This window comes from Castor canadensis, chromosome 3 (assembly GCF_047511655.1).
Source record: "Castor canadensis chromosome 3, mCasCan1.hap1v2, whole genome shotgun sequence".
Lineage (NCBI taxonomy): Eukaryota > Metazoa > Chordata > Mammalia > Rodentia > Castoridae > Castor > Castor canadensis.
The window spans coordinates 90,447,904-90,466,189 of record NC_133388.1 but is presented as its reverse complement, the minus strand read 5'-3'; the positions used below and the strand labels follow the sequence as shown (position 1 = coordinate 90,466,189).

General features: G+C 37.9%; 1 protein-coding gene across 1 annotated transcript in view; it reads right to left on the bottom strand.

Annotated features, from left to right (window-relative positions):
* Nucleotides 1–18,286, bottom strand: part of Supt16h (SPT16 homolog, facilitates chromatin remodeling subunit) — a 30,877-nt gene that overhangs the window by 6,401 nt on the left and 6,190 nt on the right. Inside the window, exons 2-21 of the mRNA XM_020170583.2 lie at nucleotides 15,495–15,587; nucleotides 14,300–14,470; nucleotides 13,201–13,353; nucleotides 12,491–12,637; nucleotides 12,055–12,206; nucleotides 10,274–10,446; nucleotides 6,986–7,076; nucleotides 5,996–6,069; nucleotides 5,771–5,883; nucleotides 4,657–4,722; nucleotides 4,453–4,548; nucleotides 4,252–4,367; nucleotides 4,005–4,158; nucleotides 3,270–3,397; nucleotides 2,740–2,875; nucleotides 2,199–2,325; nucleotides 1,847–1,965; nucleotides 1,232–1,357; nucleotides 615–727; nucleotides 243–318 (exon numbers count right to left, since the gene is read on the bottom strand). Coding sequence (XP_020026172.1) covers nucleotides 243–318; nucleotides 615–727; nucleotides 1,232–1,357; nucleotides 1,847–1,965; nucleotides 2,199–2,325; nucleotides 2,740–2,875; nucleotides 3,270–3,397; nucleotides 4,005–4,158; nucleotides 4,252–4,367; nucleotides 4,453–4,548; nucleotides 4,657–4,722; nucleotides 5,771–5,883; nucleotides 5,996–6,069; nucleotides 6,986–7,076; nucleotides 10,274–10,446; nucleotides 12,055–12,206; nucleotides 12,491–12,637; nucleotides 13,201–13,353; nucleotides 14,300–14,470; nucleotides 15,495–15,587 — 2,424 coding nt within the window. The remainder of the gene's footprint in view (nucleotides 1–242; nucleotides 319–614; nucleotides 728–1,231; nucleotides 1,358–1,846; nucleotides 1,966–2,198; nucleotides 2,326–2,739; nucleotides 2,876–3,269; nucleotides 3,398–4,004; nucleotides 4,159–4,251; nucleotides 4,368–4,452; nucleotides 4,549–4,656; nucleotides 4,723–5,770; nucleotides 5,884–5,995; nucleotides 6,070–6,985; nucleotides 7,077–10,273; nucleotides 10,447–12,054; nucleotides 12,207–12,490; nucleotides 12,638–13,200; nucleotides 13,354–14,299; nucleotides 14,471–15,494; nucleotides 15,588–18,286) is intronic.

Below are 18,286 nucleotides of genomic sequence, written 5' to 3'. Positions count from 1 at the left end.
ATTTTTGTTCAATGAATTTTTAGTGTAAGTAAGTACTGAAAATAAAAATCAGAATAATCAGGATCAAAACATCTACCCCTCCTGCTTTCTTTTCTCTAAGTTTTCTTACTAAATGAAAGCAAGAGGGTTGGGGGTGTAGCTCAGTGGTATAGCATATACTTAGTATACACCATGCCCTGGATTCAATCTCCACCATCACACCAAATACATAAAATAAATAAAAGGAGGTAAGAGATACTCACCCATTCTGTAGCATTTACCAGCGCACTGCTAGTGGGCTGGAGGAGGCAAGTACTCCTATAGGGAGCCCCATTAAATCTGAAAGACAGTATGAAACTCACAAGGATGGGCTCATCACAAGTGAAACCTCTGTTGCCACAATGACAAACCTTCCTCTGCCCCTGCCAAACACAGCTCCCGCAGGCTCACTGGAGACTTACCTCCAGAGGAAGCCCCTTAGCCTTAGATACTCATACAAACCGCTAACTTTTTTAAGAGGGATTTCACAAAGGATGTGATGCTATGCTAAATTACTATCAAAAAAAAGAATCATACGTTTTCCTAAGAGGGAGAGCAGTGAAACTTTAGGCCAAAAAGAAGATGAAGTATGTTACCCCAAGTCCCTGAAAGGCACTTCAAATTCCAGTTCCTCCTTTGTCAGAGCCTCTACTTTTTCTATGAAATTTTTAAAAGCTGTTTTCAGTTTATGCCTCATTTCTCTTTCCATCTGTAGAAGAAAATATATACTTATGTTTATCAAGTTACTTAACAGTACTTCCCCTCAAAAAGTCTTAAGTATCTTTATAGTCTTTAATTCTCATAACTACAATATTAATATGTACACCTTACTTAAGGCAACCATAGCATTAAAAAACCATCGAGGTGAATCTACAACTTACATCTAACTCATAAGCTATGCCACAATTCATATATAACCTCAGATATTTGAGTTCTTCTCACAAACAGATTCAGGAGTATAAAATAATTCCTGTCTAGCCACACAGGCCTATGCCTGTACTCCTAGCTATTGAGGAGGTGGAGGTCTTGAGTTTCAGGCTAGTCTGGGCAAAATTAGTGACATGCTACCTCAAAACAAGTGGCTCAAGTGGTGCCAGGCTCTTCGTTCAATCCCCAGTATTGCAAAAGTAAATAAAAATACAATTTCTTAGCTCAGATTTTGATCTCATCCTCCCTCGTTACCCCTGCAAATACAATACCAAATTCCTCACACCTGCTCAGCATAGAGGTCATCTCGGTCATGCATGTGCTGATGTTTCCCCAAGTCAGTGGTGATCTCTCCCACTTCTGTGTAGAACTGCACATCTGTATGCCGCTTCTTCCCAAACATGATGGCATTCTGAGGCCATAAAACAGAAAGAAATCAGAACACTCAGGCCATCTAATCACAAAGAGGAAAGATATGAGAAACAGAATAGAAAAACATAAAAAAAAAATCTGTATTGGAAATGGCAGTGATCAAAATTTATGCCTCCATACCATCATTTAAAAATAAACCATCCCTGGTGTCATCAAAATGATACTTGGGATGTGAGAGAGTATATTTTTAAAAGTACTCGCATTTTATTTGAAAAGATTTTGTAGACTATGTTGGTAATGGAAAATAAGTTCAGAGAAAACCTTACATGTTTGGGGTCATAATATGAAAGAGGCACACATGCTCAGTGCTTCTGAAACACTAGGGACTGTGAACACATACTCAAGCCTCTTAGTGATCTTATGTAACCGGTGATGTTTTCCATCAGTATTTCACATGAAACAAGCTGAGAAAAATTAAGTTTTTTGCCTCAAAGCTCAAAATTATAGCTAGTTAGGTAGAAAGGTGTACCTTGAGGTGAAAGTGCAAGACAATAATCATTTCTCCATCACAGGGCTGGAACAAAGCATGTTTAATATTATTGTACAGAATATCCACTTTATCTCCTCTAACAGATGTGAAGCGGAAACCTGGGAGAAAAGAAGCAGCAGCTAAATGTCAAGCAGTATCATTAGGTTAGGCTAAAAGGCACTGCATCTCCTCTGACTTGAACAGGGTGAGAGGAAACTCTAACATTATATATAGCTTCCCCTTTCTTCTGATGTAGCATTTCTTTGTCACAGTGTAGGATCTGATCTGTTATTCCTACAAATGTGCCCCTGAAGACAAAAGTCCAGGCACACGAGAGATCTCCTGCACATACCATTGACATGAGCCTCTAGTGAGCCTTGCATCCTCTTCTGGGCAATGTTTGGGCGAATGTACAGATCTTTGAGTTTGGGATTACTCCGGTTTAGATTGATCACCAGTGAGTCTTGTTTCACAATACCCTAAACGGTAAGAAAAGTAATGTGAATGCCAGTGAGCTACAAAGTACTGAACCAGGTTTATTTTTTGTGGGACTGGGATTGAATTCAGGGCTTTGCACTTGCAAAGCGGGTACTCTACTGCTTGAGCCACACCTCTAGTTAATTTTACTCTGTCAAATCAACCTGTATTCTTAACCATCACCCAAATGTTACTTCCCAAATTATAGTTCCTATAATAAGAAGAGGCCTTGGTGGTATTGTGCCTTCCTATAGTTCCTAATGAGATCAGAGAATAAAAACTATATTCAATGTCAAAGATTTTAAAATCCAGAAGGCTAGAAGTACTGTCCAGCTATATGCTAGGTTAGAAAATGAAAGTGCTCCCAAAATATGTGTCCTTTTGCACAAAGGTGCTTTGTCTATGTTCAGGCTCACCTCCTTTTCTTTCTCTTCTGCTTCTCGAGTCTTATAACGTTTCTGTACTTCTTTTATAATTCGGAAAGCATTCTGAAGATTCAAGGCTGGTACCGTCTGTTCTCCAGGAGCCTTCATATTTGAAGCACGATATGTACTGTAGAAAAGGGGAAGCATTTATAGAACTTTATCAGACATGGTAACATGTGCCCTCTACTCCAGTTTACAACTGACTGGGTATCTTTAAGAAAAACATACCAGTAAATGTGAGAAGGCTTAGAAAATGGAACAAAAAAATCTACCTTTCTTCTCTCAAATCAAGATTACAAATAGCTAATACACTGGGCTAGGGGAAATTACAATTATTTTTCAAATTTGGCAGAACATCTCAAAATTATTCAATTCCGCTCTAATGTGGTACACATTTTCTTACTTTAGGATTTTATTACGAAATATGTATGGTAAATATAAAATATTCTCATGAGAAAACTTCCAGGGATTACCACTTCAGACACTAGGGATGTGGTGCTGGTTGTTTTCTGGGGACTCACATTTCCTTGACAAAAGTGGCTTCAGGATTAGGGAAGATGTTGCCCTCATTCCTGCCCAAAGCACTGCCCGGGCAGTAGAAGTTGATTCTCAAGTAAGTATAATCTCCTTCCACGGACATGCTTATGTTCTGTTTAAGGAAGAGAATATAAAAATCAGCAACTTTCCTAGATGATTGGTAGTTATAGAGATGCAAAAATTTAGTTACAAAATTACTGTTTAAAAACCTTAACCTGGAAGCCTTAATCTAAATCTAGTGAACATATTTAGAATACTTAAAAATTTGATCTAATGTCTGTTTGCGAAAAGAATTGCTGAATTTTCAAAGTATCTTGTGCCATATATACACATGCAGGTCAAACAGTGCTTAAATCAAATCCACGATAGGCAAGTTGTATTACGAGACTAGTTGAGCATTCCACAAAGTGAAAACTGGAAGGGAAGGAAAATGATAGCAGGAAAGGGAAAAAGTAGAAAGTCAGTAAACTGAGAAGTATAAAGTTAAAAAGCAGAGTGGGAGAGATGATACAAATTACTTATGGCAGGACTGGGGGCATGGCTCAAGTGGTAGAGTGTCTGCCTAGCAAGTCCACGGCCCTGTGTTCAAGCTCTAGTACTACCACCACCAAAGGGGGAAAAAAAAAAGAAAAAAAAAAAAAAGGGACAGATTACTTATGGCAAGCACTAGTATTTTTACGAATAGTGTGGATGAAACCCGATGCAATGAGTATTAGTACCTTGATTGTGGCAATGTGAAAAGGTGTTGCAATGCCAAACACTGGCATTATTACAGTCTCGTATTTCTTATCAATGTAGATCTTCATTTCCCGAATATGTGGTTCTTTCGGCATCAAAGATGGGTTTTTATAGGATACGTTAGATTTGCGAGCTCTGTAGTGGAATTAAAAAAAAAAAAAAAACCTGAGAAATGTATGTGGTCACATATAACCCTAAGATATCTCACTGCTCAACCCAAGTTCTTACTTTTGAATCTGCTGCTCCCCTTTCTGCTCAGTCAGTCGCCTCTTTGCTTCCTCATTAAGCTGAGCTGCCAGTTCTTTTTGATGTGCTCTTCGCTTCTCTTCTGCAGTCATCTCATTCTAGTGCAGGGAGAACCCAAGTTTTCAGAACATGGCAATCATATGATAGGTATGAGATCCATGTAATTTAAAGCAGTGAACTCACTCGTGTCCTTTCTGTAAGCAATGCTGCCCGAGAACCTCTTCCCAAAAGATCCTCTGCCTCATCTTTCTCTTCCTCTTCCTCTTCTTCATCTTCATTCTGTGGGAAAAAGGCACAACAAAAATATTTAAGTTTAGTTGTTTTAGCCAATCTTATTTAACTTCTTCACTGCACTGAAGCTCCTATTATCACTCATCTTTTTCCTACCTTTAGGAAAATCCCCACATTCTTTACTTTCTTCTTCACAGAAGTAAGAACAGTGGCTGGACCATCCTAGAATAAAAAGGAGAATTGAGACATCTAATTTAAACAAAGCACTTTCATTTTCTGACTTAGCATATATCTGGGCAGTACTTCCAATCTTCTGGATTTTAAAATCTTTGACAATGAATATAGTTTTTATTCCCTGATCTCATTAGGAACTATAGGAAGGCACAATACCACCAATGTCTCTTCTTCTTATAGGAACTATAATTTGGGAAGTAACATTTGGGTGATGATTAAGAATACAGGTTGATTTGACAGAGCAAAATTAACTAGAGGTGTGGCTCAAGCAGTAGAGTAACTGCTTTGCAAGTGAAAGCCCTGAATTCTAACCCCAGTCCCTCCCCCTGGCCGCCACACACAAAAAAGCTTGGCTCATTTACTTTCTAGCTCATTGGCACTTGTTAGGTTACTTAAACTTCTTGGGGATTTCACATTTCTTAATTTGTACATGGGTATAAGAGTAACTATAAAGATTTAAAGAGTTAATATGGAAAAAGTGCTTATCACTATTAAAACTCAACTCCTTGTAAGTAAAGGAAGTCAGTTATAAGAGACCACATGAACTGTCCCAAATAAGCCAATCTTTAGAGGCAGAACATTGTTCAGTAACGCCTAGGCCTGGAAACCTGAAGGGGAGAAGAGGAAATGGGAGTCACTGCTGATGGGTTCAGGGTTTCTGAGGTGATGAAGAGGTTCTAAAATTAGATTGTGGTGATGCCTGCATTACTGTGAATTTACTAAAATTCACCAAATTGTAATATAAAAATTGTACATCTGAAGTGAGTGAATTGTATGGTATATGAACTACGGCTCAGTAAGTTCTCATTAAAAAAGGAAGGACCATCATTAAAATTAGTTTCTGGTATCATTATCGAGGCTTCAGTAGTTTGATTGAAATAATTTCCCATGCCTGGGTCACAATCTGTATCCCTGGCTGCACTATATAATACTATCTCATGGACAACCCCCTCAGCTAAGGTTTCACAGACACAAAACCCTGGAGGGGTTCAAAAGCCAGTTTGTGAACACTGGATGTTTAAGAGGCAACACACACCTCATCCACAAGCACTGTGTCACCAATGAACAAGGCGTAAGTTTTCTCTTCTGGTTTTTTCCCTTCCTTGTTAGTTAGGTCTGAGAATCCCAAATTGATGCTGAAAACCATCCCTGAAATAGTAAAACAGTGGTCAGTGTGTGGCTATGAAAAGATGGAGAAGAGTCAGACTTACAAAGAAAGGGAAAGCTGAAGGGGATTACTTGAAAACACTTGAAAACTTACCTTTCTTTAGTTTGTACTGATTTTTACTATTGATTACTAGAGAGCCTTCACGAAATTCAATTCCCATTCCAAATCTGAAAACAAACAAATATCAGCAATAGATTAAAAGATCTGTAATAGGGACCAAGGGTAATATATTCATATCAATTTTGAAGATGAAACAGATAAACATAGGAAAGTGATTTGCCCCTGCTAACCAGTTAAGGAAGAGGTTTCAAAGATAAAGTTGGCTTCTAAATACATGTATTATCCCCTGTTGTAAAATAATTTCACAAGTATCTCCTGTAATATTTATTGTAAGACTTCTAAGAATTACTATATGCTAATGAAAAAACTAGAAACACAGTCTTCTTAAGCTTATTTACCCTCGCTTAAATTTTAATCTACAATAAAATCAAGTAAGATTTCCTATAAATAAATTAGCACACTGTTAAGGGATACATTATCAAGACAGTAATAACTAAAGACAGACAATTTTCACTGGAACAGTGACCATCAGATTCGTAAGACCTAATATCAAGAAAGAATTCAGAAAGAAACTGTATACCCTAAAGTAGATTTCATCTAAAGAGGCTGTCTAGAACTGTTTCTTTGTTAAACAAAGTTCTTTGTTCTGTTCCACGTTATTAGGCATTTCTATTTTCAAAGGCTGAATACATTTGAAACACTGTATTAAATGAAATTTCAAAATGAATCAATAAAACATCAGAATCTCTCAGAATAATTTGCAAATATAAGCTATTTTGATCCTGGAACACCCATTGGCTGGAACACTATACTGGTCTAGAAAAATCTTTATTCTTTGTACCATTCACCTGGGAGGAGAAAGCAAGTCTGTCTTACTTTCTCTGATTAACACCATATGCTTAGCATACACATAAGGATGTTAGTCCAAAAATATTGGGAAAAAAAATCAATCAGCTGGTCTAAGAAATAGACTACTGTCAGTCATGAAAATTGACTCATAGTGAAATACATATTTCCACATACCCTAGGTTTTTGGTAATTTTGTTAAGAAGCTCTGGCTTTTGCTTTTTAACCACATCCATGACAGCGTTATATACATCACATATCTTCACACCTAGTAATAAGACAGAAAGCGAACATTAAAGTATCTTTCTGAGGAAAAAAACCCCCAAACCCAAAAGACTTTGTTTTCTCAAAGTGTGAACTGAGGAGTTCAGAGTGTCAGGGATGACTGGGGACTATGAATTCGCATTTTTAAACAGTCCATCGGCTTGTATTGTGGTCTTGGGGATTGAAGTCACTCTTAATTACTCTGCTTGAGAATCACTCAGGGGAGGACTGTGGAACGTCAGTTTAGGGTTGAGTTGATTCACAGTGAATACTTAGACCTGTGCTGTCAATGAATGGAAATTCTATTTAAGAAAGTGTATTTCTTTATAGAGCTGTGTCATACCATCCTTTGGGATGTCTCCTCTAATATAGATGTTAGGACAGTACTGCATCATACCTCTGTGATGTAAAACATCTTGTATCTGCTTTATGATACATAGTAGTGACTGCACTTTATCAGAGCTGGTTTTAATGTTTTTCTCAAATGTTTTCTTTTCAGATGATGACTGAGAAGCTAATAAAGCAATGATTCCAGGTACAGTAACAGTAATAAAACTTTAATGTTTTGTTCTTATCTTTTTTTTGGTTATAAGTGGGGTTTGAACTCAAGGCCTCAAGCTTGATAGACAGGTGATCTACCACTTAAGCCAAACCACCAGCGCCCCGAACTCTTTTTTTTTTTAAATGGAGTGTACTTGATGATTTTATAATTTTTTTCAGATGACTGCAGAATGCGGTAAAGCTGCTGCTGCTATAATGGTCTTTTTAGATAAACACACACACACAAATTTGAATTTTTAGAAACTTTAGCTATGTTGTCAACCATGGAAAAAAATATTCCAGTATTGAATTGGCATGTTACAGAAATTTAAGAGCCATATTGATCTAGAAACATTAAACTTTTTTCCCATTTGTACAGAGATAAGGCATAAAATTTGTAAAGTTTAATATAAATAGGTATGACTACAGAAACTTATACAGTATTCTCTAAATAAGGAAAAAGTGATGTTATCACATAAAGTTATTATACATCTTGAAAAAAAAAAAGCCCCCTGTAGTAGACATGTTTCATTCATTTCTAAATGTGAATTATTGTTTGAAGACTCTAGCCTAAGTCATGCATGGTGGCAAACTACTGTAAATTCCAACACTCAGGAGGCTAAGGCAGGAGGATCTCAAGTTTCAGGGCACCTTGGTCTATATAACAAGAAACTGTCTCAAATAACTCTCTGTTTTGTTTTTTTTTGGTGGTACTGGAGTTTGAACTCAGGGTTTCCTGCTCTCAAAGCAGGAGCTCTACTGCTTGAACCATACCTCCAGTCCACTATACTTTGGAGATGGGGTCTCACAAACTATTTGCCTGAGTTGGCCTTGAACCATGGTCCTCCCAATCTCAGAGCTACTGGCACCTAGCTAAAAAAAAAAAAGAACTTATAAACTTTGATTTATTTATTTTTGATTTTTATGGTGGCTTCAAAGGGATCTTTATTCTCATCATACGCTCTATGGCTATGATTTCAACAGGCTTAAGAACAGTTCCATTTAGCTAACTAAAAGTCAAGTCCATTGCTTTTTATTTATTTTTTTCAGTTCTGGGGATTAAAACGTAGGGCTTGAACATACTAGCAAAGCACTCTACCACTTGAGCCACATCCCTAGTTGTTCTGGAGATAAAGTCTCATTAACTTTGCCTGGGCTGGCTTCAAAAAGTGTTGTATTACTTAGAAGGGCTGCTACTTACTCTATTCTCACACTGAGATTCATTTATTCAATGTAGGATTAACATACATTCTGTTGGTAAAGACAGTAGTTCTCAGACTTTTCTAAAATAAAGAAGAGTTAAGTGTTTTGTGAAGATCTGGACAGAAAGACCTAACAAATTAGAAGTTTCTGCAAACATCAGTGTAAACTACAATGATCTCTCCTGTCTGAAAGAAAAGTAGATTCAAGAAATGAATGCTACCTGCACACCCATGTTTACTGCGGCACTATTCACAATAGCCAAGTTATGGAAACAGCCAAGATGCCCCAGCACTGACGAATGGATTAAGAAAATGTGGCATCTATACACAATGGAATTTTATGCAGCCATGAAGAAGAACGAAATGTTATCATTCGCTGGTAAATGGATGGAATTGGAGAACATCATTCTGAGTGAGGTTAGCCTGGCTCAAAAGACTAAAAATCGTATGTTCTCCCTCATATGTGGACATTAGATCAAGGGCAAACACAACAAGGGGATTGGACTTTGAGCACATGATAAAAGCGAGAGCACACAAGGGAGGGGTGAGGATAGGTAAGACACCTAAAAAATTAGCTAGCATTTGTTGCCCTTAATGCAGAGAAACTAAAGCAGATACCTTAAAGCAACTGAGGCCAATAGGAAAAGGGGACCAGGAACTAGAGAAAAGGTTAGATCAAAAAGAATTAACCTAGAAGGTAACACCCACGCACAGGAAATCAATGTGAGTCAATGCCCTGTATAGCTATCCTTATCTCAACCAGCAAAACCCCTTGTTCCTTCCTATTATTGCTTATACTCTCTCTACAACAAAATTAGAGATAAGGGCAAAATAGTTTCTGCTGGGTATTGAGGGGGGGAGCGGGAGGGGGTGGAGTGGGTGGTAAGGGAGGGGGTGGGGGCAGGGGGGAGAAATGAACCAAGCCTTGTATGCACATATGAATAATAAAAGAAAAATGAAAAAAAAAAATAAAAAAGCAGATACCTTAAAAGCAACTGAGGCCAATAGAAGGGGACCAGGAACTAGAGAAAAGGTTAGATCAAAAAGAATTAACCTAGAAGGCAATACACATGCACAGGAAATTAATGTGAGTCAACTCCCTGTATAGCTATCCTTATCTCAACTAGCAAAAACCCTTGTTCCTTCCTATTATTGCTTATACTCTCTCTTCAACAAAATTAGAGATAAGGGCAAAATAGTTTCTGCCAGGGGAGTGGGGAGGGAGGGGGCAGACGGAGTGGGTGGTAAGGGAGGGGGTGGGGGCAGGGGGGAGAAATGACCCAAGCATTGTATGCACATAAGAATAATAAAACAATTAAAAAAAAAAAAGAACTGAATGCTAGGATGATTCAAAGTTAGTAAAATCTTACTCTATTTTTTTCTATGAGAGCCGTGGGAGTATAAATTCACACCAACATTTTTCTAACATTATTTCCAAACTTTTTCTAAAGTACCTTACCATGTCTTAATTCCTTTAGCAGTTCTTCTTGAAGCTGGAGCAAAAAGTTGTAATTTTCTTGAACTTCCTGAGAAGGGTCAACCATCAAGGTGCGAACAAGGTTGGAGCAGTAAGATTTGAAACGAATACCCATGGCACAAGTGATGGCCCCAAAATGCATATGATTCTTGTCACTAGAGACCAAGGGAAGAAAGCATTTAATTACCAAAACTAGCAAAGTATCATTGGCATACAACATCTGTAACCATTATTTTCCTTGTTATACACTCCAAAGCAATGGCTGAAAAAGATTTGTTAGTTTTCAACAAACACCAGTTAAAGGCTCTGAAGTAAAAAAAAGTTGCTACTTGGGAGGCTAAGATTGGGAGGATCAAGGTTCAAGGCTTGCTCAGGCAAAAAGAAGGCAGACAGATTATGAGACCTCATCTCCAAAATAAGTAGATCAAAATGGACTGGAGGTGTGGCTGAAGTGGTAAATGCCTGCTTTGCAATTACAAAGACCTGAATTAAAACCACAGTCCCACAAAAAAAAAAAAAGCAGCAGCTACAGAAAATGGAGCATCAACTCTTGGCACTCCTTTTAAGATTAAATGGGATGAAAGTCATTTAGGTGGTAATGAGGGAGGACGCATGAGGATAGGGAAAATAAGATTAATAAGTACTAAAAGGGCCAAATCCAGACATTAGAATCAGGAAGCAAAAACTGAAAAACCAAATAGCAGTGAGCTCTCTTCTCATCACCTCCTTTAGTTGCTACGTTACAAGGACAGGGAGACATAGAGGGGCTATCTACATCTCCAGGCAGGGCTCCTTAAAAGGACAGAAACATAAAGAATGAAAGGCAAATCTGGTAAAGGAAATCCTAAAACTTACCTATTGTCCCTATGATTTGAGTAGGCCTAAATCATATCTCATGTTTTAGAATAATAAACACTATCATCCTACCTACCCAGAAACCACCATCTAAGGATTAGGGTGTATTCCCCCAGCTTAGAAAAACATATATGCCACAGATGAGAACCACGTTTTAAGTCTTTACTCCCATTTTCTGCCTGGGGAACAGGAAATGTTTCTCCCTTTTCCACCATGTACTCTGTACTTCATGCTATGCTAAAATAAATCCACGTTAAAAATTCAACAATTCAGGGAGGTGAGCACTGTGTTCTGAAAATGTAATGGAGGGCTGGTAGAGTGGCTTAAGTGGTAGAACACATGCCTAGCAAGTATGAGGCCCTCAGTTTAAACTCCAGCACTGCCCTGTCCCCCAAAAAGCAATGTATATACTGACTTGTAGTCATTATGGTCCAACAGTATGGTTGATGGTTGTTAGGAGTCACCTTTCCTCATGTCTTCTATGAACTGTATTATAATTGGTCTCTTTAGACTCACCAAGAAGAACAACATTCTTCATAGTATTTTGTTTGTGTGTTTTGGCTGTACTGGGGATTCAGTCAAGGGCCTTGTATATGCTAGGCAAGTGCTCTACCACTGAGCTACATTCCCAACTCATCTTTACATTATTTCTTAAAATTAACAGGAATTTTGTTACAAATTTTTTGGCATACTTTGCATTTTTCTAGCATTTGTGATTATTTGGAAAAAAAGGTCAAAATCAAATCTGATGTAAGAAGTATCTGCAAAGGAAACACATACAAAATAAAATATAGGAAGGCAGACTACTAGTTATTCTCTTATTTTCCTTAATTTTTGAAAGAGTCAAAGAAAAATTAAGCTGAAGTTAAAAATGGTCTTTTTGTACCTTATAAATTTTGCATACTTACCTCACCACACTGAATTTGAGATTATAGTTGCCACCACTCTGAATGATAGGAGGGTAACACATTTCCACAGTAGAAGGGTCTGCCCCAGCTAGATATTTTTTCTCTTCAATAGCTTTTTCCACAGACTCAGCCAATTTGCTATGCCGAACTTTCTGTAAGAGTATCCAGAAATAAAGTAACACTAACTAAAGGGTGGCAAATTGAGGTGTTGGGGATTTGGATGCTATTATTCTAAAGTAAAATAATAGGTAAAGTAACCTCTGTAGATCACAGTGCACGTTTAGTTACTTTGAAAGAGAGATAGATGGCATAGCTACTACCGACATAATTGTTAAACTCTTACTTTCAAAGGAAGTTGAACACCCATCAAAAAACTTGCAGAGTAGGGAGTTGTAACTGCTTTATAAAACATGAAAAGATCCCCCTTTCCATTTACCTCATCTGCATCAACTATTTCCATGACTCTTTCCTTGAAGAATTTATTGAAGACCTCGGAGGTGATGCTAGCTGCTTTCTTCATCAGGTTGAGCTCCCCATCCTCCTTCACAGCGATGGTATATGCTACAACTGCACTGATATCTATCTGCAGTCAAAGACACAAATGCAAATACAGAATTGCTAAAGAAGTGTGTCTTTCCCAATCTGGGTATTATCAGGGATGCGATGTGGTTATTTACCAAACTTCATCAGTAGCTTGCAGAATGTTCAAACAGTATCTTCTAGAACTAAATGAAATTTAAAATAGCTCTCTGCCAGGTCATGGTGTGTACTAAGAGGCATTAAATTAATACACCACTTAAAATAAAAATTTCCCTCTAGAAGTTTTTATAAAGGCTGAAAAAGGAAGACATGCAGAAGGCAGGGAAAAAAGAAGCACAAAAATATTTTTGGATAAGAGACTTTTTTTTTTTAAGTGGTTCTGGGGTTTGAACTCAGGGCCTCATGCTTGATAGGCAGGTACCACACCACCTGAGCCACTCTACCAGTCCTGGACAAGAGATTTTTCTCACCTTCCAACTCGAAAGTGTCTGGACTACTTTTTGGCCAAAGGGGATAAAAAGCAGGTGAATGAATTCATAATTCTCCTGTGCTATACTTTTCTTCCCCACTCCTAGCACTCTTGCTGTTTTCCAGCAGTGCTCTTACTTTGTCAAAGCCCTCTTTGCTCAGGCAGTCATTCCAGCTCTTCATGAATTCTCCAGGGAACTTGTCTTTGCTGAACACACCAATCTTCTTGCCATTCTTGCTTTCTTTAATGGCTTCAATCATTTTGTCAAAGCTGCTCTTGTTACTTTCATTCTGTCAACGACACAGGGAAGAAAGCTAGTTTTAGACAGCCCAGAATAAATTCTTCCCTGAACCTTACACCTACTTCTATTTTTTTATTTTTATTTTTTCAGTACTGGGGTTTGAACTCAGGGCTTTCACTTTGAGCCACAGCACCAGCTCCCCAGCCCCCTCTCCGTTTTTTTTGGTGAAGGGTTTTTCAAGATAGGGTCTCAGGAACTACTTGGTTGGGCTGACTTCAAACCTTGATCCTCCTATTCTCTGCTTCCTAAGTAGTTAAGATCACAGGCGTGAGCCACTGTCACCCAGTTTTACCTACTTCTTTATGGCAGGTTATAACACACCAAAGGTCAACACAAAATTTCTTTTGGATATTTAATATACTTAAGTGAAAATGCCATCAATGGACAAGACTATTCTTTTTTTTCAGGAAAATCTAAGAAACTCAACATATAGGTGAACAAACTTTTGGTGTTTGTGTGTGTGTGTAAATCCCTATTTTAGGTGGGCAATGACAAAAAGAGATCACATTTAATAAAAACTGGAAATGAGGTGTATGTAAGTTCCTTTAAGGATGTGGAGGTTACCTGGTCTAATTTAAGTACTTACATGAAAATGAACTAACAGTGGCTGCAAGGATGGCCAGATAAAATTAGCATTCACCAGAACTCCACAGCCATTTGTTTTGCTGCAGAACTGATAATTACACAAACCTCTTTCATCCTAACCAACAATGAATATGTGACAAACTTTGCAATTACAACAGCCACCTGCAACTTGCCCTTGCATCTTTTAGATTCCTACAAGGCATTTCAGTTTTTGCTTTTAGAGGTACAAGTTTGAACTCAGAGCCTTGCACTTGCTAGGCAGGTGCTCTACCACTTGAGCCGCACCCCAGCCCCAGTCCACCACTTCTATACACTCTCACATTTATGGCACATTGCTCATTAGGCCTGACCTTTTCTCGTATTAGCAGAGTTATGGCAGGGGCTCCATTGGCATTCTCATTGCCTTTAGTGTTAGCAATCTGTTTCAAGAACTCTACTTTTTTCTTGCTGGCCATGAAGATGATTTTGTCATCACAGAAGACCATGATTGTATCCGTTAGTTCATAACCAAAGAGCCACGTCTATGAGAAAAGACAACAGTAACAGTATTTGCAGATCATACAGAAATATTTGTAAATACAAATCATTTGATAATTTATGTTTCTTTTTGTTTTTCTTTGATATCGAGGTTCAAACCTAGGGCCTGAAAATATAAGCAGGTGTGCTACTTCTGAGCTCACCCCAGCTCCTGGACAATGTGTGTTTGTAAAAACTGTATCACGATTTAGTACAACAGAAATGCATAAAAAAAGAGACGTACTAACACCTGCAGGAACTCTACCTCTTCAAAGATTGCTAACTGCCTGCCAATTATTATTCTTGCTTCTCTCTTAAAAAAACTCAGCAATAGTTGGGCATACTGCCTAGCAAGCGTCTACTTTCCATCCTTTCTGATAGGTAAAGGTTGACATTAAATTTTGGCTAATAAGCCATAAGCAGAGGTATTGTCATGGGATGTGAAGCAAGTCTTTAAAAAGTAAGGATGTCTACTTTCTTCCCCTTCTCAATATTTTTACTTGGAATACAAATGGCATGACTGGATTTCTAGCAGTCATTCTGTATCATGAGTACCACAGCCATCCTCTGCAGATGCCAGGACAGAGACCTTGAGAGAAGCCCTAGATCCCTGAAGACCATATTAAAAAACACGAATTTTGCTTAACCCAATGTTACTTAAGTTTTTCTGTTATATGCAATTAAATTGATTTTAATTTACACAATTCTTTTTTCCTTATGTTCTAAACCATGCTAAATTCAACTGAACTTTATATGATGATGGAAATATTCTATTATCTGCACTATCCAATATGGTAATCATTACTGAGTAACTAAATCATAGCTAGTGAGAATGGGGAATTGAACTTTTTTTTTTTTTGATGGTGCTGGGGATCAAATCCAGGACCTCCCAAATCCTAAGCACACATTCTACAGTGAGCTACATACACAGACCTAGAAATTAAAATTTTAATGTGGCTATAATACTGAACAGTGCTGTAGATGATTCAATGACATTTAAAGTTGAAAATTATTCTGTAAACCTCTCACCTGTAAGGCAGTTGATTTGGCATAAACAATCTCTTCATCAACACCCACTGATACAACAATGGCATCAACATTGGCATACTCATCTTCTCCTTTCTGAAAGCAATAGGTAATTCAGTTACTTCTTTTCATACTAGCAAAGTAGGGAATAGAGAGTCCAGTATCTACCCTGGATATGGATAACTTAACTTAATAACAGCTCCAAATTTAAGGTACATGTCTGCTTAGCAACTCACAACTATTAGTTACTTTATTTTTTAAACAGTCTTATTAAGATAAATTCACAGGTAGTAAGATTTACACATTTAAAGAACACAAAAGTAATAAACAGAATATTCAGTTAGCAGCCATCACCAACATCTAATTTTAGAACATTTTTCATCTCCCTGAAAGAAACCCTGTATTCATTAGCAGTCATTCTTCACTTCCTCTGCCTCCTCTTCAGGTTTAGGTAACCACAACTCTAACTTGGATTAGCTTCTATGGATTTGCCCATTCTATATTTCATATAATATGTAACCAAAATAGTCGGGGCACCAGCGGCTCACATCTGTAATCCTAGGTACTTGGGAGGCTGAAATCAGAAGAATCACGGTTTGAGGCCAGCTCAAGCAAATAGTTCATGAGACCCCCATCTCCAAAATAACCACGGCAAAATGGACTGGAAGTGTGGGTCAAGCTATAGAGTACCAGAGTTCAGGCCCCAGTCTCACCATTTAAAAAAAAAAAAAGAAGAAGAAGAAGAAGAAAGAAAAAAAAAAGTAAACATTGTATCTGACTTTTTTCAAGGTTCATCTGGTCATGAGAATCTACCCATACTTCTGTAAAATTTCACAGTTTAGCTGTAGTTCTTACATTCAGATGATCACTCACAATTATTTTTAGTGTATGGTATGAGCAATAAACCAACATTATTCTTTTTTTCTTTGCTGGTACCAGGGTCTGAACTGAGGGCTTTAGACTTGCTAGACAAGCGCTCTACTGCTTGAGCCACACCACCAGCCCCAACTTTATTCTTTTGCATGTCCTAACATCGCCTGTTGGAAATGTTTTCCCTCAATTAATTGTCTGGACACCCTTGTCAAAAATCAAATGACCATAAATGTGATGGTTTATTTCTGATCTCTCTATTCTAGTCCGTTGTACATATCTGTCATGCCAGAGTACTACCCTGTTTTGACTACTGTAGCTTTACATTAAATGTTGAGATCAACACATGTGACTCCTTCAACCATTATTTATCTTTAAAAAGTCCTATCATACCAAAAGACTGGTAATTCTGGCTTCCTGTATGAAATAATAATAATAATAATAATAATAAAAACCACGTAATACTCTGCCATTTTTATTTATTTATTTATTTTTTCTAGTACTGGGGTTTGAATTCAGGGCCTATAACTTGAGCCACTCCACTGGCACTTTTTTGTGATGGGTTTGATGAGACAGGGTCTCTTGAACTACTTTGCCTGGACTGGCTTTGAACTGCGATCCTCCTGATCTCTGCCTCTTGAGTAGCTAGGATTACAAGCATGAACCACTGGCATCCAGCTAGAAATGGACATTTCAATTTCTTTTTGGTGGTACTGGGGTTTGAATACAGGGCCTCAGGCTTGCTCAGGCTTGCTAGCCAGGTACTCTACCACTTGAGGTACTCCTTCAGTCTGATATTTTAAGCTCTAGCTGCCAGTAAGAATAAACTCAGGGTTCTGTTGTAGTTTTCTACTACAATGAAATTCATAATGCAAAACTAATTGCACACATTCCCCCACTGAGAAATGCTTATACTTTAAGGTGATAATAAGTTTTACCATTAGTTCTCATCAATGATACAAAAGCAATGGCAGAGCTGGAGGAGTGGCTCAAGTGGTAAGAGTGTCTGCCTAGCAAGCATGATACCCTGAGCTCAAACCCCAGTGCCACCAAAAACAAACAACAAAAGCAATAGCAGTTAAAACTGCTAATGTCTTAATCTGAATCAAAGGAGTGATATCAAAGTACTTCTTCACCATCACACACTTGCAGAAAGAAAAGCTAGTTAATTTGAAATATCCTGATGAAATAAAAACGATCAACATTATGAAATCCCAGCCTATTAGCATATGTCTTTTTAATATTCTGTGTAAACAAATGGGAATTACACACAAAGTACTTCTGTGTGCATATAAGTATGATGGTTCTCTCAAAGATGAGCATTTGCAGTTATTGGAGTAGCAAGTGGAAATCAACTGACTTTGGCTATCTGGTATACATTTTTTCAAAACTGAATGGAAGGAACCTGCCACTTAGATGGAGTAATAACTTGAGTATGAAAAGTTCACAGTTGTGGTTTCAGATTCCACATTATAATAACTTCTTTTCTTTTTTGGAAACAGGTCTTGCTGTGTATCCCAGGCAGGCCTCAAACTTGAGATTTTCCAGTCTTAGCCCCCCAGGTGCTGCCATGCCTGCAATCCTGGGACTGCTGGGCTGTGGCAGGAGGACTGGGTTCAAGGCCAGCCTGGACTACATAGTGACTTGTTTCAAAAATAAAACTAAAAATAAATAAATGAGAGGTGTGGCACAAGCAACAGAGCCTGCACCAAGTCAAAACCCAGTACTACCAAAAAATAAGATATATGTAAAGGGGTCCTGATATTAAAAAGTTTGAAGGGCTAGAGGTGCTGCTCAGTAAGAGTGTGTGCTCAGCATATACCAGGCCCTGGGTTCCATGCCAGCCCCACAAAAAAAAAAAAAAAGTAACATTTAGGACTAAGGTGTTAAAATTCCTATGACACATTAAATTAACACTAACTTTA